The sequence below is a fragment of the Brachyistius frenatus genome, unplaced genomic scaffold (genome assembly GCF_029030835.1).
Source record: "Brachyistius frenatus isolate BFR_SWC_R1_liver_20210118 unplaced genomic scaffold, ASM2903083v1 Contig_37, whole genome shotgun sequence".
NCBI classification, from domain to species: Eukaryota; Metazoa; Chordata; class Actinopteri; family Embiotocidae; genus Brachyistius; species Brachyistius frenatus.
This window is the reverse complement of record NW_027210636.1, coordinates 2,025,773-2,043,730: the sequence shown is the minus strand read 5'-3', so window position 1 is coordinate 2,043,730 and position 17,958 is coordinate 2,025,773. Positions and strand designations below refer to the sequence as shown.

Sequence of the window (17,958 nt, the reverse complement as noted above, 5' to 3'; positions counted from 1 at the left end):
TGTGACTTCTCGCAGCTCCCCGTTTGCATACATCATAAAGGTGGGAGGGGGGAGAACAACAACAACAAACAACAACAACAACAACAACAAAAATCAATCGCGGCATTACAGAATAATTTTTTTAAAAAAAAGCAAATATCTGGAGCGGCGTAATGCGAGCCGGCCTCTTGTTGACTTTTTCCAGATTACATTCAGTCGGGTGTTTAAACGCTGATTTACAGCAAAAGATGGAGTCCATTCCCTCGCACCTCGCCTCGCCTCGCCCGTCCTCGCCTCGCCTCGCCTCGCCTGCCTGTTCGGAATATGAAATGGAAGTTAAACACTGTGAATCTCCAGCGTGGGGTGATGGGGGGTGGGGGGGGGGGGGTTTGGAGAGGAGGGCTCTGGACGTGTGGGCAGTGTAGCATCAAATAGATTGTGTTTCCTCCCGTGTAAACGCCTAATGTGTGCCGAGCGCTCTGACACAGATGAATGTAAGGAATTTGCTGTAAAGACTTTACGGCCCTTTTGAGAGACGTGGCTGGAAAAAAAAAATAAAATAAAGAAGAGCGGCAGCGTGGAACACACACACACACACACACACACACACACACACACACACACACACACACACACACACACACACACACACACACACACACACACACACACACACACACACACACACACACACACACGTGCGCTCTCACAAGTGCTTACACATGCACACATGTCAAGGCACACGGCCCCTCCAAGGAGAGCTGCTACATCAAGCTGGTGGGGCGGGCCGCGGACACCGTGGCGGGAGGGCGGGGGTGGAGGGTGGAGGGTGGAGGGGTGGGGGTGGGGGGCTTTTTATTTGCTTTGGGTCAGACGTGGCGGCCCCGGTGATTTGATGAGAATCATCTCGCAGACCTTCCCTCCTCCCTTCGCTGCCTGTCGTGGGTTTTTGTTTTGTCAGAAAGTAATCCCGCCGACTCTCTTGACCGGCGCTCGCCCGCTTAATACACGAGCGCTACCTTCTGCCGCACAACGGGGGTGTGTGTGTGTGTGTGTGTGTGTGTGTGTGTGTGTGTGTGTGTGTGTGTGGGTGGAGGGGGGGGGGTGGATAAAACGATTCCTGTATAAGCTGCCCTTTTCACGCGGCTGCTCCCGTTTCTGCGGCGGCGGTGGCGGTGGGACTCGTCTTTGCCGGATCTGTGACGGAGCTCAAAGCTCTCGGCTGCTTGTTGTCGGAGACGCTTTTTATTCCCACTTTCACCGCTCTATTTAGATTCCTTTATTTTTGGTTCAAATGCTGTAAAATGAAAGTGCGTTGCGGAGGAGGAGGAGGAGGAGGAGGGGAGGGTGAAGGAGTGTTCCCTCTCCCTCAGACAGGTGGCCCCGGTTTTTATGTCGCCGGGCCCCGGGGGCCCCCCCCCCTCCTCCTCCTCCTCCACCACCTCCACCTTCCCCCCTCCCACCCGCTAACCGAGTCTGAGCGAGAGGAGGGACCCGTCTCTCAGCGCTGCACAGGTGGTGTGAAACGCGAGCTCCTCTCTCCACACCTGAAATATTCAGATTCTTCCAACGGCGTCGCTTTGATCTCGCTGCAATCGACAAGGGAAAAAAAAAAAAAAAAAAAAAAACGGAGGGGAGTAGCGGGTGGGGGGGTGGAGGGGGGGGGAGGAAAGGGGGGGGAGAAAACAACAAAAACAAGAGGAAGAGCAGCACACCTGAGAGCGAACAGATTGACATTTCTTAAGAGAGAATAAACAATCGCAGGTTAGCTCGTCGTTTCGGGTGAAAGTGGGCCATCGCGGCGGCGGCGGCGTCGGCGTCTTCCGGAGCTTTTCCTCGCTGACCTCGATGGTGAAGCTTCAGAGAGACGTGTCTCCCCCCCCCCCCACCCCCCCTTCACCCACCTCCCCCACCCACCCACCCACCCCGACACCCCGCGGGGTGCACGCACACAAAACATGGAAAACAAACGCTGTCCCCAATTTTTTTTTTTTTTTTCCCCGATACTCTCGCGCGCGGGCTGTTCTTTCGTTCTCGCGTTCACGTCCCCGATCATTCGGGGTTGTCGCGCCTCCTCTCAGGTTTCAACCCACCACTCTGCTAATGAATCACGGGACTGTGTAATTAGTCACCCCGCCGTGTACCACGCGACGACAATAGACACCCTGATTGTGACCGCAGAGTTTGAAAAGGAGCAGAACAATGCTCGGGCCTTAATGATGATATATAAGGTTTTGTAATTGGCCCCTCCGTTTTCAGAGCATTCAGTCACAGATTGTAATTTGAAGTTTCTAATTGGAGGACGTTTAAAGTTATTCATCGGATTCGGAGCAGATGCTGGGGACGGCTTGAAAAGAGGCCGTGATGAGATGTTTTCCACGATACCGCTTGATGCTATTTTTTTTTTTTTTGGGGAGGTGGAATAACACGTGACAATAAATGGAATTACAGCCGCCCCGATCGTACATAGATGTGCCACCGGTACATTAATGAGAAATATATATATATATATATATTAATCGTGTGTGTGTGTGTGTGTGTGTGTGGATTTAAAGAGAGAGAAGTGTTGACAAGTAGGCTGTGCTCTGGTGCATCAGGCGCCAAAAACTCTCTAAATGAAGCAGGGTATGACGAATAATGGCTGACAACACCAGTCACACCTTTTGCTGATGGTTGTAACGCTCACACGCTTCTCCTTCCTTTTGTAAGATTTAGCATGCTGTTTGAAGACAGCCTGACTGACTGGGGATTAATTATTTTGGATGATTTATCAGACTTTCCAGTCCAGAGTTTAGAGAGGTGTCAAAATGAAATGTGATTTTCCTCGTTGGTAAGTCCTCGCCATCTATATACGCTTACCTCCATGTTTTTTTCTGCACGGCGGAGTCTGCGTTTGCTGCTGCAGAGTGGACACGTGCCGGCCGTGCAGGTGATCTGCGGGTTCCCAACGTGAGGTGTCGGGACCCCGTCGGGGGCTCGTGAGGCGGCGGGAAGGAAACGGCGTGAAAGATTCTTTTACCAACCCCGAAACATGTTTGGAGCAGGAAGTGACCATATTTGGGCGAGTTGGGGGGGGGGGGACGAATAAGAAGGAGCGACTTCAGCTAACAACACCGAGATAACTCGTGGAGACATTTTATTGACTTTTATGAGAGAAGTTGAATGGGAGCTTATGGAGCCGACCTCTAGTGGCACTCGGTGGTATTGCATCTTAAGGTACCTCTGCATTGGCCTCATTTTTCAGACCAATTGTACACATACTACATGTAACAGTACTTTGTACGAGTAGCTGCAGTACGAACTAAAAGTAAACAGAGCGAACTGAGGACTCTATGCCCCGCCCACCTGTACCTGAAACCTGACCGCACCCCGGGCCTGTCAATCAAAGCGGACCTCTCTTTGATGCCTAATATCTAATTAGTTATTGAATTTTTTTCAAGAAGGACCAAGACGCTGATCAAAAGGTGTAAAAAAACATATTGACTTTGTTTTTTCATGAGAGAAGTTGTTCCACTTTGAGTTAATTAGTGAGAGCGTGTTTTTTTGGCGCCAGCCCCTAGTGGCCCTCAGCGGTATTGCACTTTAAGGCACTTCCACATTGGCTTCACTTTTCAGACCTGGAGACGACATCCATTCTTATAGACAGTCTATGGTCAAAACTACAGCGGCTACTTTAGCATTTTAACATCGGTAGCCACGTTTTGGTGCCATTTTTGTAGTATTTTTTGTGAATTTGTGTATTTTTTGTGTGTGTGTTTTTTTTTTTTTTTATGAATCATCGTAATGCTTAATGCTCGTATGATTTGACGGCGGCGCGGTCGACCAGCACTGCGAATTAGAGCAGCTCTGGCCGGTCTGACGGAGAGTAAAAGTGATGGAGCAGCAGTCTGGGGGGGAAGCAGATGGAGATGCCAGGTGAAAGCAGCCCCCTCCCCGCCCCCCACCTCCCTCCCCCCCACCCCCAGTGCTTCCCCTGTCAGAGGCCGCTCGCTCGGCTCACGTTCTTGGCTCGGGGTCACGGAGGTCAGCGGCTCCTCCCGCGCGCTGCCTTGTCTGGACGGCCCAACACACACACACACACACACACACACACACACACACACACACACACACACACACACACACACACACACACACACACACACACACACACACACACACACACACACGCGCGCGCGTGTTGTCTTGTTTGTTGCAGCCTTAACTGATGCTCAGCCCAAGGAGGCCAGATAAGAGTTCATTTTTGGACCTCTTTCGTATGGACAGGCGCCTCCATCCCTCCCCATCAAACCTCTCTCTCTCTCTCTCTCTCTCTCTCGCTGACCTCCCTCAGTGGCTGGTGGGTGTGTGTGTGTGTGTGTGTGGGGGGGGGGGGGGCTGCCAGTAATAATGTTGAGGCCAGACTAGACTGCAGTGATTGGGGCCATTGATTGTGGTGATTTGATTTATTGATCAGCCCGCCCTCTCAAAATGTGGCGTCTGAGATGTGAGGCTAATCTGAGGCAGCTATGGACAATCTCGTGCCTCACAGAGAATGGGGAGGCGATAAGGAATGTATGAAAGGAAACTATACTTATCTTAATCACACATACACACACACACACACACACACACACACACACACACACACACACACACACACACACACACACACACACACACACACACACACACACACACACACACACACACACACACCGGTTCCTGCTCTGCCTCGCCGCAGCCCTCCGTGTGCGGATGTCGCATGTGTCTTCTGCATGTGTGTGTGTGTGTGTGTGTTGTTTTGCGTCGGTGTGCGTATTGCGGGTGTGGGGGGTTGTGAGGCAGTACAGTCACCAGGCAGAACAGAGTGGATCTATAAATTGATGGAATTCAAAGCCTCCAGCATCGATTACCATTATAACAAACAGCAGCACACAGAATGTCTGATTATTTTTAGACAAAGATTCTGTGCTCTCAGCAGCAATTCTGCTGATGCTGTCACACTTTCAGACATCTGCCTATGATTGCAATTAGATGGGATACAAAAAGAAAAATAATACCCCATCTGCATTTTCCTCATCTCTCCTCCTCCTTTCCCTATATTTTTTTTTTTTCCTTTCTCCACTTTAATTTGTGCTGTCCAAGCCCAGTGCACACAATAGTGATTTTGACTCAGTCTACCTCATTGCAGTACCTTGGTAGTTATTCCCCAGCCCCCCCCCCCCCCCATTTCGCCCCCCCCCTCCCGGTTGTCAACGTTTTTTTTTTCCACCATGGCTTGTCTTTTGTGAAAGGCCAGAAAATAGCTTACCACTACAGATGTAATCAAGATGAGCTAGGTTTAATGAATCAATGTCAAATCTACTCCAACACAATACATTAGTGAGCGCCCGCGTTTTTTTTGGTTTTTTTTTTCTTTCTCGAGAGCGATTGTCTTTGGATTTGATTGTACAGTTGTTGTGTTTTTTTTTTGGGTGTTTTTTTTGCTGCCTACAATACAACCCCAACTCGCCCGCCCGTCATTTAAACGAAACATAACATACTTGACGACCGGCTTATGTCATAATCCTCGCCGCTTTGTCTCGTTGCAGATTTGTTTGGCCCCTCCAATTTTCTTGCCTGCTTTATCTCTCACCCAGTCTCCAGTCTGACGGGACGCGGCGCCCGCAGCCTCTGCTGCAACAACACTTAACATAAACCTGAGACCTCTTAATGCAGCATTAAATGGCCGCCTGTCAGATCATGTGAGGGGCTCCCGACTACACGAGGTCCATCAGAAGGCCGCGGCCTGCAGTTTCTCTAAAGCCGAAGGATGTGTGTGCCTTTTTTTTTTTTACTTTTTTTTTAAATTCCTCATTGAGCTTCCAGTCCATTTACAGACTGCCAATAGGCTGCAGGTCTATCCTGTTAAAACCAATAAGCTTCCTGTTTCTCGCTCTTTGTTTTTTTTTGTTTTGAGTCAGAAGTCACCGAGATTGCTTCTCTCCCCCCCCCCCCCCTTCGCATATCGACTCGTGCACACCAGGACCGGTTCCGTGCTCGAAATCCCTCTCTCCTGCCCCTCCAGCCCCAATGACAGCTCCGCCCCTCCCCAGGGGGAAACTCATCAATTATGGCTGGATGTTTGACTGGCAGAGGCTTAATGACAGGAGCTCCATATTGACCCGACTGCCACACACTGAAAATTCGGTCCCAATCGTCCCCTTTTTAAAAAAAAAACAAAAAAAAAAAAAACCTGTCAAATGATTACCCAGAAACTCCTCTTCCTCTTTTGCACAGCCAGTTTTGTATCTTCGCCTTTTCCCCTCCCTCCTTCCCTTTTTTTTTTTTTTTTTTTGTTAAACCCGTCCAAAGTGTTCATTGAAATGATTTCATAAAAGATGAAGCGCGACATAATGAAGGGAGATAAGTGAATTTTATCGGGGATCTCAGAGGTGCCCTGGTTGTAGGTTGAAATGGATCACGTCTGATTAGGAAGCAGCAGGGAGAAATAAAAAAAAAATAAAAGAAATCTTCTTTAGTTTTCTTTGGTCTCCCGAGATAGCGCTGCTATTTCAGCAACACTATATATTGTGGAGTTCCTCCCATCATCCGTCTGAGCGAGACGACCCAAAGTAGCAAAACAGTCTGTTCTGCCTCACTTCTTTCCAGAGAGACAGGCAGTAGGTTTTCATTTGATGGGCCGCTGCCCGGGCTCCCATCCGTCGTAATGGTCTGGAAACTGTGGGGATGCTTTCAAAATAACCGTGCCATAATGATCGCGCTGTTTGACTTGCACACCGCACGAGTATCCGCCGCTCTCATCAGCTGAGCCGCAATAAAAAAAAAAAAAAAAAAAAAAAAAAGCGAGCCCGGCTCTCTTTCGGCGAAGGGGCCACCGGAGCACCGGCAGACTTAGAATCACCCCACTGTTATATCTTAAGTACTTATAAAATCCACTCAAAGTCACTTCTAGAGGAATTTTCTCTTGGCAAGATTAGCCGGTCCGGGGCCATTTGAATCTAGTGGAGGTTGGCCGGCTTCTGAAAGCCCACTCTCTAATCTCCGGGAAGGCTCATCCCAGATGGACTCGTGAGGACTAACAGGAATTTATAAAGTCCTGTCGCCTTATCCGGTGCAGCCGATGCCTTTTTCAAAAAAAAAAATTTTTTTTTTTATATAGTGACACATTTCACACGAAACCAAATGTATCCTAAATATTGGGATAATTTCAAAGTGTAAAAACGCGGGAGAACAGGTGGCGGCGATGAAATGTTTGGTAGAAAGCTCGACCCCCGTCATCTGCTGAAAAATACAGCTGCATTTGTAGCTCTTTTTAAAACACTTTTGGTTTTTTTTAGGTTTTTTTTTTTTATCCGAAGGCTCACACACTCTCTGAAATACCAATAAGGAGCAGTTTGCCTCTATTTTATATATATATCCTATTTCTCACTTCTACAGTCTGTTTAGTTGCAGACAGACATGAGAGGAGTCTCAATCGAAGCGAAACGTTAAACTATTACTGCTGAAGTTCTCTCTCGTTTCGACGAACGCGGACGCCGTGGTTTATTTTAGCAGCATAACACGAGACGGTCGGCTTCAACGTCGTTGTTGGCACCGCAAGTTACCGACTCAATAAAACGTGTCATCTAAGACGTGTTCACATTGTGCGGCAAATTCGCTCTCTGAAATATAAAACATTCTTTGTGAGTGCGATCTCCGTTTCCGCGGCAACGCACCGGGTGCGACTTCACAACCAGTCGCGTCAGCAGACTCTTGCGCAACGTGCGCGGCGTTTACAACTCCAGGAAGTGGTGACGACCCTTAGCAACCACCCCAGCAACGGAGACGAGATCTAGTCGGTTTTTATTGCTCTCCAGAGACGGTTTCTCAAACTGAATAAATACAGCACGTAGAAACACTGAACTGCTCAGCTAGCACAATCTCGTTGTAACTAAGATATCTGATGAAAAAAGATATCGACGGACTCGTGTTTTTTTTAAGACTTTAGCACCGTGTCGTGTTAAAACCAAACCGGTCAAGCCAGCCGCCGCTAGGATGTTAAGTGCGCGACTATCTGTAGTTTTACGGTACGGTCGCTTGGAGCGACAAAAAAAAAGGACCAAAAGAGACCCGATTTCGCCAAATGGTTCACAATCAATAGACCTATAACAAGTAAAAACAACGTTATAGTGCATATTATATGAAATTCGATATGTTCCCATTGAGATGGCGGAGTGATATTTACTAGTGATGAGCAGGGTGTGATGTCACGCTGATTTAAGCACGTTTCAAATGCGCAGTTGACCAATCGGATCGCTGCGTCGGAAGATTTGAGTTTATATAAACGCTATCGTTGGAAAAAAAAACACTGCACCACATGTGTGCCGGTCCCTCGTCAAGTGCGCTCTTCCTTTCTGTTCGAGCGAGATTTTTCTATGGACAGCAGCCAGTAAAATAAAATAAAATAAAAAAATAAATAAAAAAAAAACACGAGTGAATTGCAAGGGCGGCGGTAAAAAGGTGTAACTTAAGACACGGGAGACCGCCGGTTACATCTCCTCCAGCAGCAAGGCAGCGCTCGGCCGACAGACTGCCAAGGTTGTAAAGTGGCCTCAAGGCCTCGCAAGTCTCCCAACAAACTTTGACTGCCAAGGTGATATCAGTCAGGTGCCTCGCTCGCAGAGATATTGTCGAGGTTTTAGTGGATCGTCTCAGACTCCCCGACACTAATTTTTCTGCTTTCCCCGACTCGTCAGTCCGGGGACTTGAACCAGCAGCCCTTTCAATTAGCGTCCCGTCTTTTTCTTCTGACCGACGAGCCTGTCGCCGTCCCGCGAGACCGCCGCCGCCGCCGCCGCCGCCGTGGCTCTTCAAGTTTCATTCTTTAATTTTCTTGTCTTTTTTCTTTTTTCCTTGTGTGAGGATTTATTAAATTGCCTTTAAGTAAGACTGCAGATTAATTAAAACACAGTCAATTTAATTTCCCGGCGTCATATATAAATTCACAGTGGTAATTGAATCCCCCTTTACTCTGCTTTTTCTTTTTTTTTCTTTTATATATATATATATATATATATATATATATATATATTGTAACCCGGCAGTTACAAGAGAAGATCCTCATCAATTACTGATAATCACAAAGAGGAGACGAAAACGTACACGTTGTCCGTTTCAGTGCAGGAGAGTTAGAACCAGTGTTCCTCTTTCTTCTTCTTCTATTTTTTTTTTTTTTTTTCCTGTTTGCTGAAAGAGCCGGGAATTGGATGACGGATCGATAATATCGGATTTGCGGATGGCGTGCGGTGCAGCTGAGTCCAGCATGAATGCAAGGTTCTGATGAGGTGGAGGAGGGGTAGGGGGGGGGGAGAGGGGTAAGTGGGGGGGGGGGTGGAGGCTCGCTGCACAGACAGACAGCTTTGAATAGTTGGATCAGACATGTTGTCCAGGGTGGAGCTTTAGGGCTGTTGTTATAGCAAAAAAAAAAAAAAAAAAAATGGGCGGTCATTTGGTGGAAGCTATGCGGTCACGTATTGGAGAATCAATGCGGGATCGATATAACGATCGGGCTGCGCAGAGGCGATGGGGAAGAGAGAGAGATTGAAAAGAGGCTGAAAATAGATCTGACCCGCGGCGATTACGGCGGCAGGCGAGGGCGTTTTGTTCGCTGGAATCGGGGTCTCGGCCGGAGCTTATAACAACAGCGCTTCATTTTCAGAAGGAAGGCTCTATTTGTTTGTAAGGGTGTTTGTCGGGTTATTGGGTCTCTACACGTGACTCTTCCTCCTCCTCCTCCTCCTCCTCTTCACTCTCTCTCCCCACTCCAAACCCCTCCCCTCTCTCCCTCCCTCTCCCTCTCCCGCTCTATAGCCGTTGCGAGCGATATTGATTATTTCAAATACTGATTATCTAAAAGGCCTTCTGCTACTGTAGGCATTGGATTTATTTTGGCTTAATTATTTATGGGCCAGGGCGAGCTGTAAGTATTACTGCTGTGAGATCATGAAGGATTACATTGTTAATATTCAGCAGTGTATTTTTATTTATGTACACTCTTAAGCTTTACTGGATGAGCGTTGGCAGGCTCCCTAAAGTGCCGTCTCTCTCGCTTCTCTCCCTTCCTCTCACTGTTTTTTTGTTGTTCTTCTTCTCTCTTTGTGTGTGTGTGTGTGTGTGTGTGTGTGTGTGTGTGTGTGTGTGTGTGTGTGTGTGTGTGTGTGTGTGTGTGTGTGTGTGTGTGTGTGTGTGTGTGTTTGTAGAGGGAGCTAAACTCTGTGGCGTCTGAGCTGGCGGGTCGACAAGAGGAGAGCGAACATTCCCACAAGCACCTGGTAGAGCTGAGCAGGGAGTTCAAGAGAAATGTCCCCGAGGTGAGTCGAACGCACTCACTCTACCCTCCTCCCTCCTCCCTCCTCCCTCCCCCCCCTTCCCTCCCCCATTATCTCACCTGTATGTGTCACATTCCTCATCTTCACCTCAGCAGGTAAACGCCAGGCTGTCTGCGTCACCGCCGCTGCTCGAAGCCCCCGCACATATATATACCTTTCGAACAAGGGAAATATTTCTTTCTTTCTTTTGTAAAAAAAAAAATAAAAAAAATCTGCATTCGTATATAACCTGTGTGTTAACAGAGCACAACAGTTGTGAGGAGTCGGGGCGAGCTTCCCCCCTCCCCGACGTTTCCTGTAAGCTCGGTTAATATTTAAATGCTGAGGCCTTGCAGCATTAGCCTCAGGCTCGGTGTGATGAGAGGCCAAGGGGGGCTCATTTACCAAAAAAAAAAAAAAAAGGGAAGAGCAACTCTGCTGCTCGCTTTGAACCGCTGAAGCAGGCTTATGAAAAAAAAAAGAAAAAAAAAGTTATCCGGGCGTCAGAATTGGAAGCCGAAGTATCGACGCTTCTCCAAATTGGATGTGATGTAACAGGAACAGGTGTCTCGAAACAAAAACTAAAAAAAACACATCGCAAACACACAGTTTGGGCTGGTTTATGAAAATATAAATATAAATAGTAGGACATTAAGGCAAAAAAGATGTGTACAATTCTAGATTATGAATCTTAAAACGATGATTATTAAAAGGGTTCTCGGTCGCCGTGATTTGTTTGTTTTGCCTGAAATCTTCTGCTGAACTGCTGATGAAGGACAAAACCTTCAGCTAAACTCGACTCCGGACTTTGTGTCTGTTGTTCTTCCCCGTTTCCCGTTTTTATGAGTTGTAATGCCTAACTCCTGTCAGAAGGTGGCGGTAATTCACCTGAAAGCTGTTTGTCGGCCGCCGTTAACCAACATCAGCAAAGACGACTGCAGCCCTCGAAAAAGAAAAGTTTGCGTTAGTGGTCGAATCGTTTTGAGCGATTTCCTGAATAGTATTTTTGCTTGAAATGTTCATCCCTAATAATAATAACATGATAATATAATACGATATTGTCCTAAAACCGAGGCTACATCCACGCTATGGCGTCTTTGTTTCGCGTTAGTACATTTGTCGTACTTAGCCTTTATTTGAGCTACCCACCTACGTAGAAAAAAAAATCCCTTGGTTTCAACTTTGGTAAATCTTTCACCTGATTTCCTTATTTTTATAAAATCTTTCGACCTCACATCGGTCGGCGTTCGTTAGCGTTCGCTGCTTCGCTGCCAGCTATCTAGAAACTTCTGATAGCACGTGAGACGTTTAAGGAAAGTCGGTAAATTGTAGTGACTAGCGATAGCTCGCTGGTGAGGCGTTTAGGGGACATCTGTTAAATGTAGCTACACAGAAAACAACTGAGGTTACGCCCTCTGAACTGCATGAATATTTTCCACCATAATGTGGGACGTAATGTTCTTTTTTCTTAAAGTAGATTTCATAAAAATTGGCAGCGAAAAAAAGCCGCAAATCAACGTCATTCAAATTTGGAGAACAATTCCCAAAACCTACCTGGAGCATTTTCCTTTTGTGCACTACCTTCCTGAGAAGCACAATTTGTATTAAACTTAACTAAGAAGTCCCGGTTAACATAGTTTTGTGCCTGACAACTGCAACTAATAAACTGGTGTGCTAACTTTTGTATTGTTCCTCCTGCAGCAGTAATAATACATTAACAGTAACCAGAGTTTTATGTGTCATTATTGAGTTTACAGTGATATATATATATATATATATCTGATACCTCCTGAGATGCCGTCCCTGTTATTCTGCCATTCTCTTCTGGTTTATGTCGAGGATTTGCCGAGACCTCGTTCCACCTCACTTTTAGAAAGCAAAATGTCAATTAAAGTGGACTGAACTGAATACATGAAAAGCTCAAATCCAATGAAGGATAGAGTTGATTTTGTCCTCTTTTTTGGTTTTCTTTTATTTCCCATCATCTTCTTTGAAATGATCATCCATTGACACGTAGGCCGAAGTCAAAGAGAGCGTTTTTTTGTTGTTGTTGTTTTTTTGTTGTTTTAAATTTTTTTTTATATATATATATTTTATAAATGAACCCTTGGGCTATTTGCTATGCTGCCTGTGTGTGTGTGTGTGTGTGTGTGTGTGTGTGTGTGTGTGTGTGTGTGTGTGTGTGTGTGTGTGTGTGTGTGTGTGTGTGTGTGTGTGTGTGTGTGTGTGTGTGTGTAGTGTAGTGCTGTAATCTTGTCAGTATAATACAGGCGTTTAAGACAGGATCAGGCTGTCACCACTGGCAGTACAATCCCCTTACCTGAGGCTGCGAGAGCTCACACGAGTCTGGATCTCTGAGCTCTAAACGCGAGCTACTGGAAAGCCCCACTTTTCAAACATGCCCACTCAAACCCCCTTTTAGGTTTAACCACTAATACCCCCACACACACCCTTATAACAACACCCCTGGCTGGCACGTACACGAGTAAGACTGACTGGTGAGAATCCATTAAAGATTTTTCTTCTTCTTCTTTTTTTTTTTTTTATATTCCCGACATGGAGCTGTTTGTTGCCTCCTAACAGGTGGAGCATCTGCAAGAAATGAAAAAAAAAAAAAAAATGCTGAGACAGAGTTTTTTGTTCTGTGTTACAGGAAGTCCGGGAGATGGTGGCACCTGTTCTCAAGAGTTTCCAAGCCCAGGTGAGTCTGCACGGCTTTTTTTTTAACGGATCGCAGATTCTGCAGAATTAAAAACACACACACACACACACACACACACACACACACACACACACGAGTCCGTAAACCGCTAAGTGGACGTAGCATCTTTATTGACGATTTTGTCCGTTCCACGTTGTAATTTATCGAAAGCAGACGCATCCTTCTGGGTCCCGCGTGGACGTCGAGGCGGGACGGACCGCTGCGCTCCTGGAACGAATGATTTTATAGATAGGAAATCCGTGGCGTACTTTTCATGTTGCTGCTCATCTGCTTTGCTTTTATTGACTGATGCCTTTTCTGTCAAAGTGAAGTAGCGTCTATCTGCCATTAGATGATCAGATATCTGCCTTCTCATATTTTTCTTGGCCCGAGACAAGCCCTCATTTCCTGTTGTGATGGTGCATTCGCCGTCGCCCCACTGACCCCCACCCCACCCATCTCCCCCTCCCCCAACCCTCCACCCTCTGACGTCGCCATATTGAAAAAGTCATCTGATACCTACCAAGACTCTGCTCCAGCCATTAAACCAAGGTCATAAATCACATTTGCGAGCCGCGCTATGGTCCGCAAAGCAGAGAGGCTTATGGAAATGATACCGCAAATATGCTTCCAGTCTTATTCTCTCCTCCACCTCCCCCCTCTCCCAACCCCCACCCCCCCCCCACCACACACACACACCTCTCTAAACTCGCCACCCGGCGCTGAACCTGAAAGCCCCTATCGTCGGTAAACATGAGAACACTCAGCGCGGATTGTTCGGATCTCTTTGGAAGTGATTATTGGCATCTTTCTGTTGTTTTTATTTTTTTTTTTTTTTTAATGCTTTCTAATCGACTGTGCCCGAGCGAGCGCGTTCCCCCTCTTAGCAGGAGCGATCGCGTTCACGCTGCAGTCGGCGGCGGCGGCGGCGGCTCTGTGGTTGAATTTCTGTGCTAATTCAATTAACACTGTAAAGTTGCACAAATATCAGAAGCACCCTTCCATATCTTTATTGTGCAAACAGGAACCCAAAGGATTAATTTAAGCGCCATTGATGTCTGACAACTGGGAGTCTCGAGATGTTTTCATAGTAGATAAAATAGATGGCTGATAATGAGCGATGATTCTCCTTCTCTTTTTTTTTTTCCTTGTTAGCTGCAGGCCTCTCTGGGTACCTCTCGCCGTCTCTCTTGTGTAACTTCCACAGAGCTTATGTTTCTGCACATTGATAAGTAAGCCAGCTTGCAGCAAGCAGGAAGAAAAAAAAAAAAAAAGGCCTCGGCTATTTTTTGATCGCGGAGGTGCGGCGAGCGACTCGGCGCGCCATAATAATATAATCCTCTGGTGGTTTTCTGATACACTTTGACCTTATTGGTAATGTCAAACAGCTTGCAGAGGCTTGTGAACTTTACCCAGCGGTAGTCTGCGCGACCTCGGTTGTAAGCCGTGGGACCTCGACCTGCTGCTTGCTGGGAGGAGGAGGAGGAGGAGGAGGAGGAGGAGGAGGAGGAAGAAGGTGGAGTTGGACGCGCTTGTTGGAGCTGTGTGGTTTGGGATAGACTAAAGCTCCCCTGCAGCTGCGCTGTACAGGTGGCGAACGATGGAAAAAAAAAACAAAAAAACAACAACAACAACAACAAAAAGTCCTGCCGCGTGTGTGTGAGGATGCGTACATGTGAGGAAGAACTGGGTCCTTGCCCCTCCTCCCCCCCCACCACCACCACCACCACGCCCTCACTTCCCTCCATCCTCCCTCCTACCGCAGTTCGTCGGAGGCCCAAAGGAGAGCCTCGTGGTATTTGGACCCCTCATCACGCCACTTCTAAAGGAGAAGTCGGCTCCTTTGAAGTGTTTTGCGACATGACAGGTTCTCTTCCTTTTTCTTTTCTTTTTTCATTCCAGCGTTCCCCACCCACTTTTTTTTTTTTTTTTTTCTTCTTCCCTCTTCTCTCGTCCAATCTCGCCTTCTAATTATCACTAACCAGCCGACTGATTAGAAACACGTTGCCGACCTAGTTTCTCCGCGGAGCTGGGAGGAGGAGGAGGAGAAAGGGTTAAATCCCAGAGCTGGTGGCTGTCATTGGTCGCTTCCCTCCTTCTTCTCCTCTTTTTTCGTTCTTTGCTCTCCTCTTTTTCTTTCCCTGGAAGTTTGCTAATGAGGTCCCGTCAGAGCTGAGGAGAGGTGTTAATTTGGCCTTGTGAAGTAGGAAGGAGATTAAGGACAGTGAGGAGCTGAGTTTACGGCTTAAAATACACCGCTGTCCTTATTAATCCACAGGGCCCTGGGAGACCGGCGTTTTTGGTTTTATAATGAACACTGTCTTATAATGAAGGTAATTTTAATAAAAATTTACGGCGGAGAGCGAGAGAGAGAGGAGATGGTGCACGTCTCCGTTGGTCTCAGGCGCACCTTTGGGGGCTGAAGGATGTGACAGTTATTTTCTCAAATAACCGATCGCTGGAGAGACGGAGGCCCGTTGGACCACACCGCCGCTCGCACAACTTTCACACGCCGAGTCTGAACGTACGGAAAAGGTGCGGGGGGGGGGAAGAAAAAAAACCAAAACGTCTTCGCCGATTCGCACCGAGACTATGTGGGGCTTCTCAGTGCAATTTACACCTCCCTCTCACTTTGGAGTGTAAACTCCCCTCAGGATAAACCTTTTGTGTGGAAAAAAAAAAAAAAAAGAGAACTGTGACTGATTTCTTGTGGGTTTTTTTTATTTTTTTTTTTTATGTCGTCCTCCAGGAGAGGCAGATTCCTCCTCGCCCTCGCCCGGCCCGACACCGGTCCCAATATCAGGCCCGAATTAAACCAGCCCTTCTAGTTTCCTCCTCTCGATGTCGTTCGGTGCATCTCGTGGAAAAAAGTAAAGAAAAAAACCAAAAAAAACACAGGAAAAAACAGCAGTATGGGTCCCCTAATTACTGAAACTTGCTTTTACAATGATAATCCGTGGAGTAATTTAGCGTGCACAATGAGAGTTGCGGTGCTCGCGCAGATGGAGATTCTGATAAATAGTTTGTAACGTGTAATTAGCAGCTCTGCCGGTTACATACCATTAACCCCTCGAGCTCGGGAATCATTATTGGGCCTCATTATCAAAGCGGCAAGGTACGATCGAGCTGACTAGACATCAAAAACATCAAACGGCTATTAAAAAGGCGCTCGCCAAGAAAAAAAAAACACAAAAAAAACCGGGGGGGGGCCGGTTGGACACCTGCTTATGAGTCGAACTGAGCCCCTCCACCCCCCCCCCCCCACCCTCCCGCCGCCGCCGCCCCGAGGTTGGGGAAGTGATGATGTGAGGGAAGACGATGTGCGTTCTTATTGTTGTTGTTGTTGCTTGTTTTTGTTCTTCTTATGAGAGCGCAGGAGGTGTTTCTTTCTTTCTCTCTCTCTTTTTTTTTTTTTCCCACGGCACGAAGCTGAGTTAAGAGATCTTCAAAATGGCCGCCGCGTCGGGTCTATAGGACCGACTTCCTCCGGGGAAGGTGTCCCTCAGTCGCGGCCGCTGTCGTCTTGCGTTTCCTCGCGTCGGAGAGTGAGAAAAGAGAAACGAGAAAGAATGAAGGTTTTTGTTTTTTGTTTTTGTGGAGACTCTTCGACGTCCGTTTCTTACGCATCGGCCGCGGCTCCTTGCAGACGGTCGGAGCGGACGGTGTTGTCAGAGACCTCCCCTCCCCCCTCCACCCTCCCCCTCCCCCCCACACACACCCACGCGGCGAGGTAGACAAACACCGTCTTTGATCATCCATCGACGAGACGACCGGCTCTTCCTCCCTTTTGATTAATTCCTGAAGGAAATGATAATTTCTCTTGAATGTATGAATATGTTATGAATAGTGGAATGAATCAAAGAGTAAAAGGATGATAATTAATTACAGCGCCGTGATAAAAGGCTGTGGGTGTTATGACGCAAGCTTCCTCCGTGTCATTATGAGAGGCTCCGTAATTACCTTTCTGCACGAGCCAGCGCTCCTGGCGGCGCTGGCGGTGAGAGTGCCGCTCGCTGAGTGAGTCTAACGGTCATAAAGCTTTTCCCTGCCTAATTGTCTGAGGGGCTCTATGGCACTTTCATAGATGAGGGACTGCGCCGTTAGGAAGAAATGCTCGGCGACGCTACAGCTTTTCCGGCTCGATGAAGACAGATCTTCATCGCGGGCTAAACCTCGTGGTTATTAGGTACAGATTGCTTGAGTGGATGGCTAACTTGGGAAGGTGGGGTCGGAGAAAAGAAAAAAAAAAAAAAAAAAGAGCTCCGACGGAAAGACACGGTTTTAGGAGCGAGCCGGCGCTGGTTCCTTCCTACGTCGCGGGGTTATGGCCTCGTATTTCTGCGCCGATGAAACCGGATCCCTGCGCTACGGCTGCCTCCGAATATTGCCTTTGTGTTGTTATTCATGCCCTACCTTATGTAAGGGGCATTTTACGACACCTTCCTACTCTCCTCGCTCGCCCGCCCACTCACCCGCCCTCCCTCCCTCCCTCCCTCCCTCCCCCCGGCTACGATCCAGACCAGCTCCGCGCCGGGCTGACGAGGTAACTCTTGACGCCCCGCTCGGCTGTCTCAGGCTCATTGAGCAGCGGCGGCGGCGGCGGCGGCGGCGGGCCCGGCCCGGGCACCGGGATCTCCGGGCCCATTACCGATTCACAGCACGTCAAGGCCTCCAGCCTATTGTGGGGGAACATAATGGGCTCCAGGGCCATGTAAACCACCGGCTTCCTGCTCCTGGTTTATCACTTGTGTCCTCTTCATGCTAAGGAGAGAGGAGAACGGAGGTGGGAGGCAGAGAGAGAGAGAGAGAGAGAGATGGAGCAGAGGTGGAGGGATGTAGGGGGCGGAGGGGGGGGGGCGGGAGGGGGAGTGTAATTGGACATTAGATAATACCTTCCTTGAGTCTTTTATGTCCTCTGCCTCTCCAGAGGGTGAATGGCCTCGGCCG

The 17,958-nt window shown here is 47.9% G+C and overlaps 1 protein-coding gene across 2 annotated transcripts in view; it reads left to right on the top strand.

Annotated features, from left to right (window-relative positions):
• cux2b (cut-like homeobox 2b) overlaps nt 1-17,958 on the top strand; it is a 96,335-nt gene that overhangs the window by 33,294 nt on the left and 45,083 nt on the right. For both annotated transcript variants that reach the window (XM_069701585.1, XM_069701584.1), the window contains exons 2-3: nt 10,203-10,313; nt 12,964-13,011. In XM_069701585.1, coding sequence (XP_069557686.1) covers nt 10,203-10,313; nt 12,964-13,011 — 159 coding nt within the window. The remainder of the gene's footprint in view (nt 1-10,202; nt 10,314-12,963; nt 13,012-17,958) is intronic.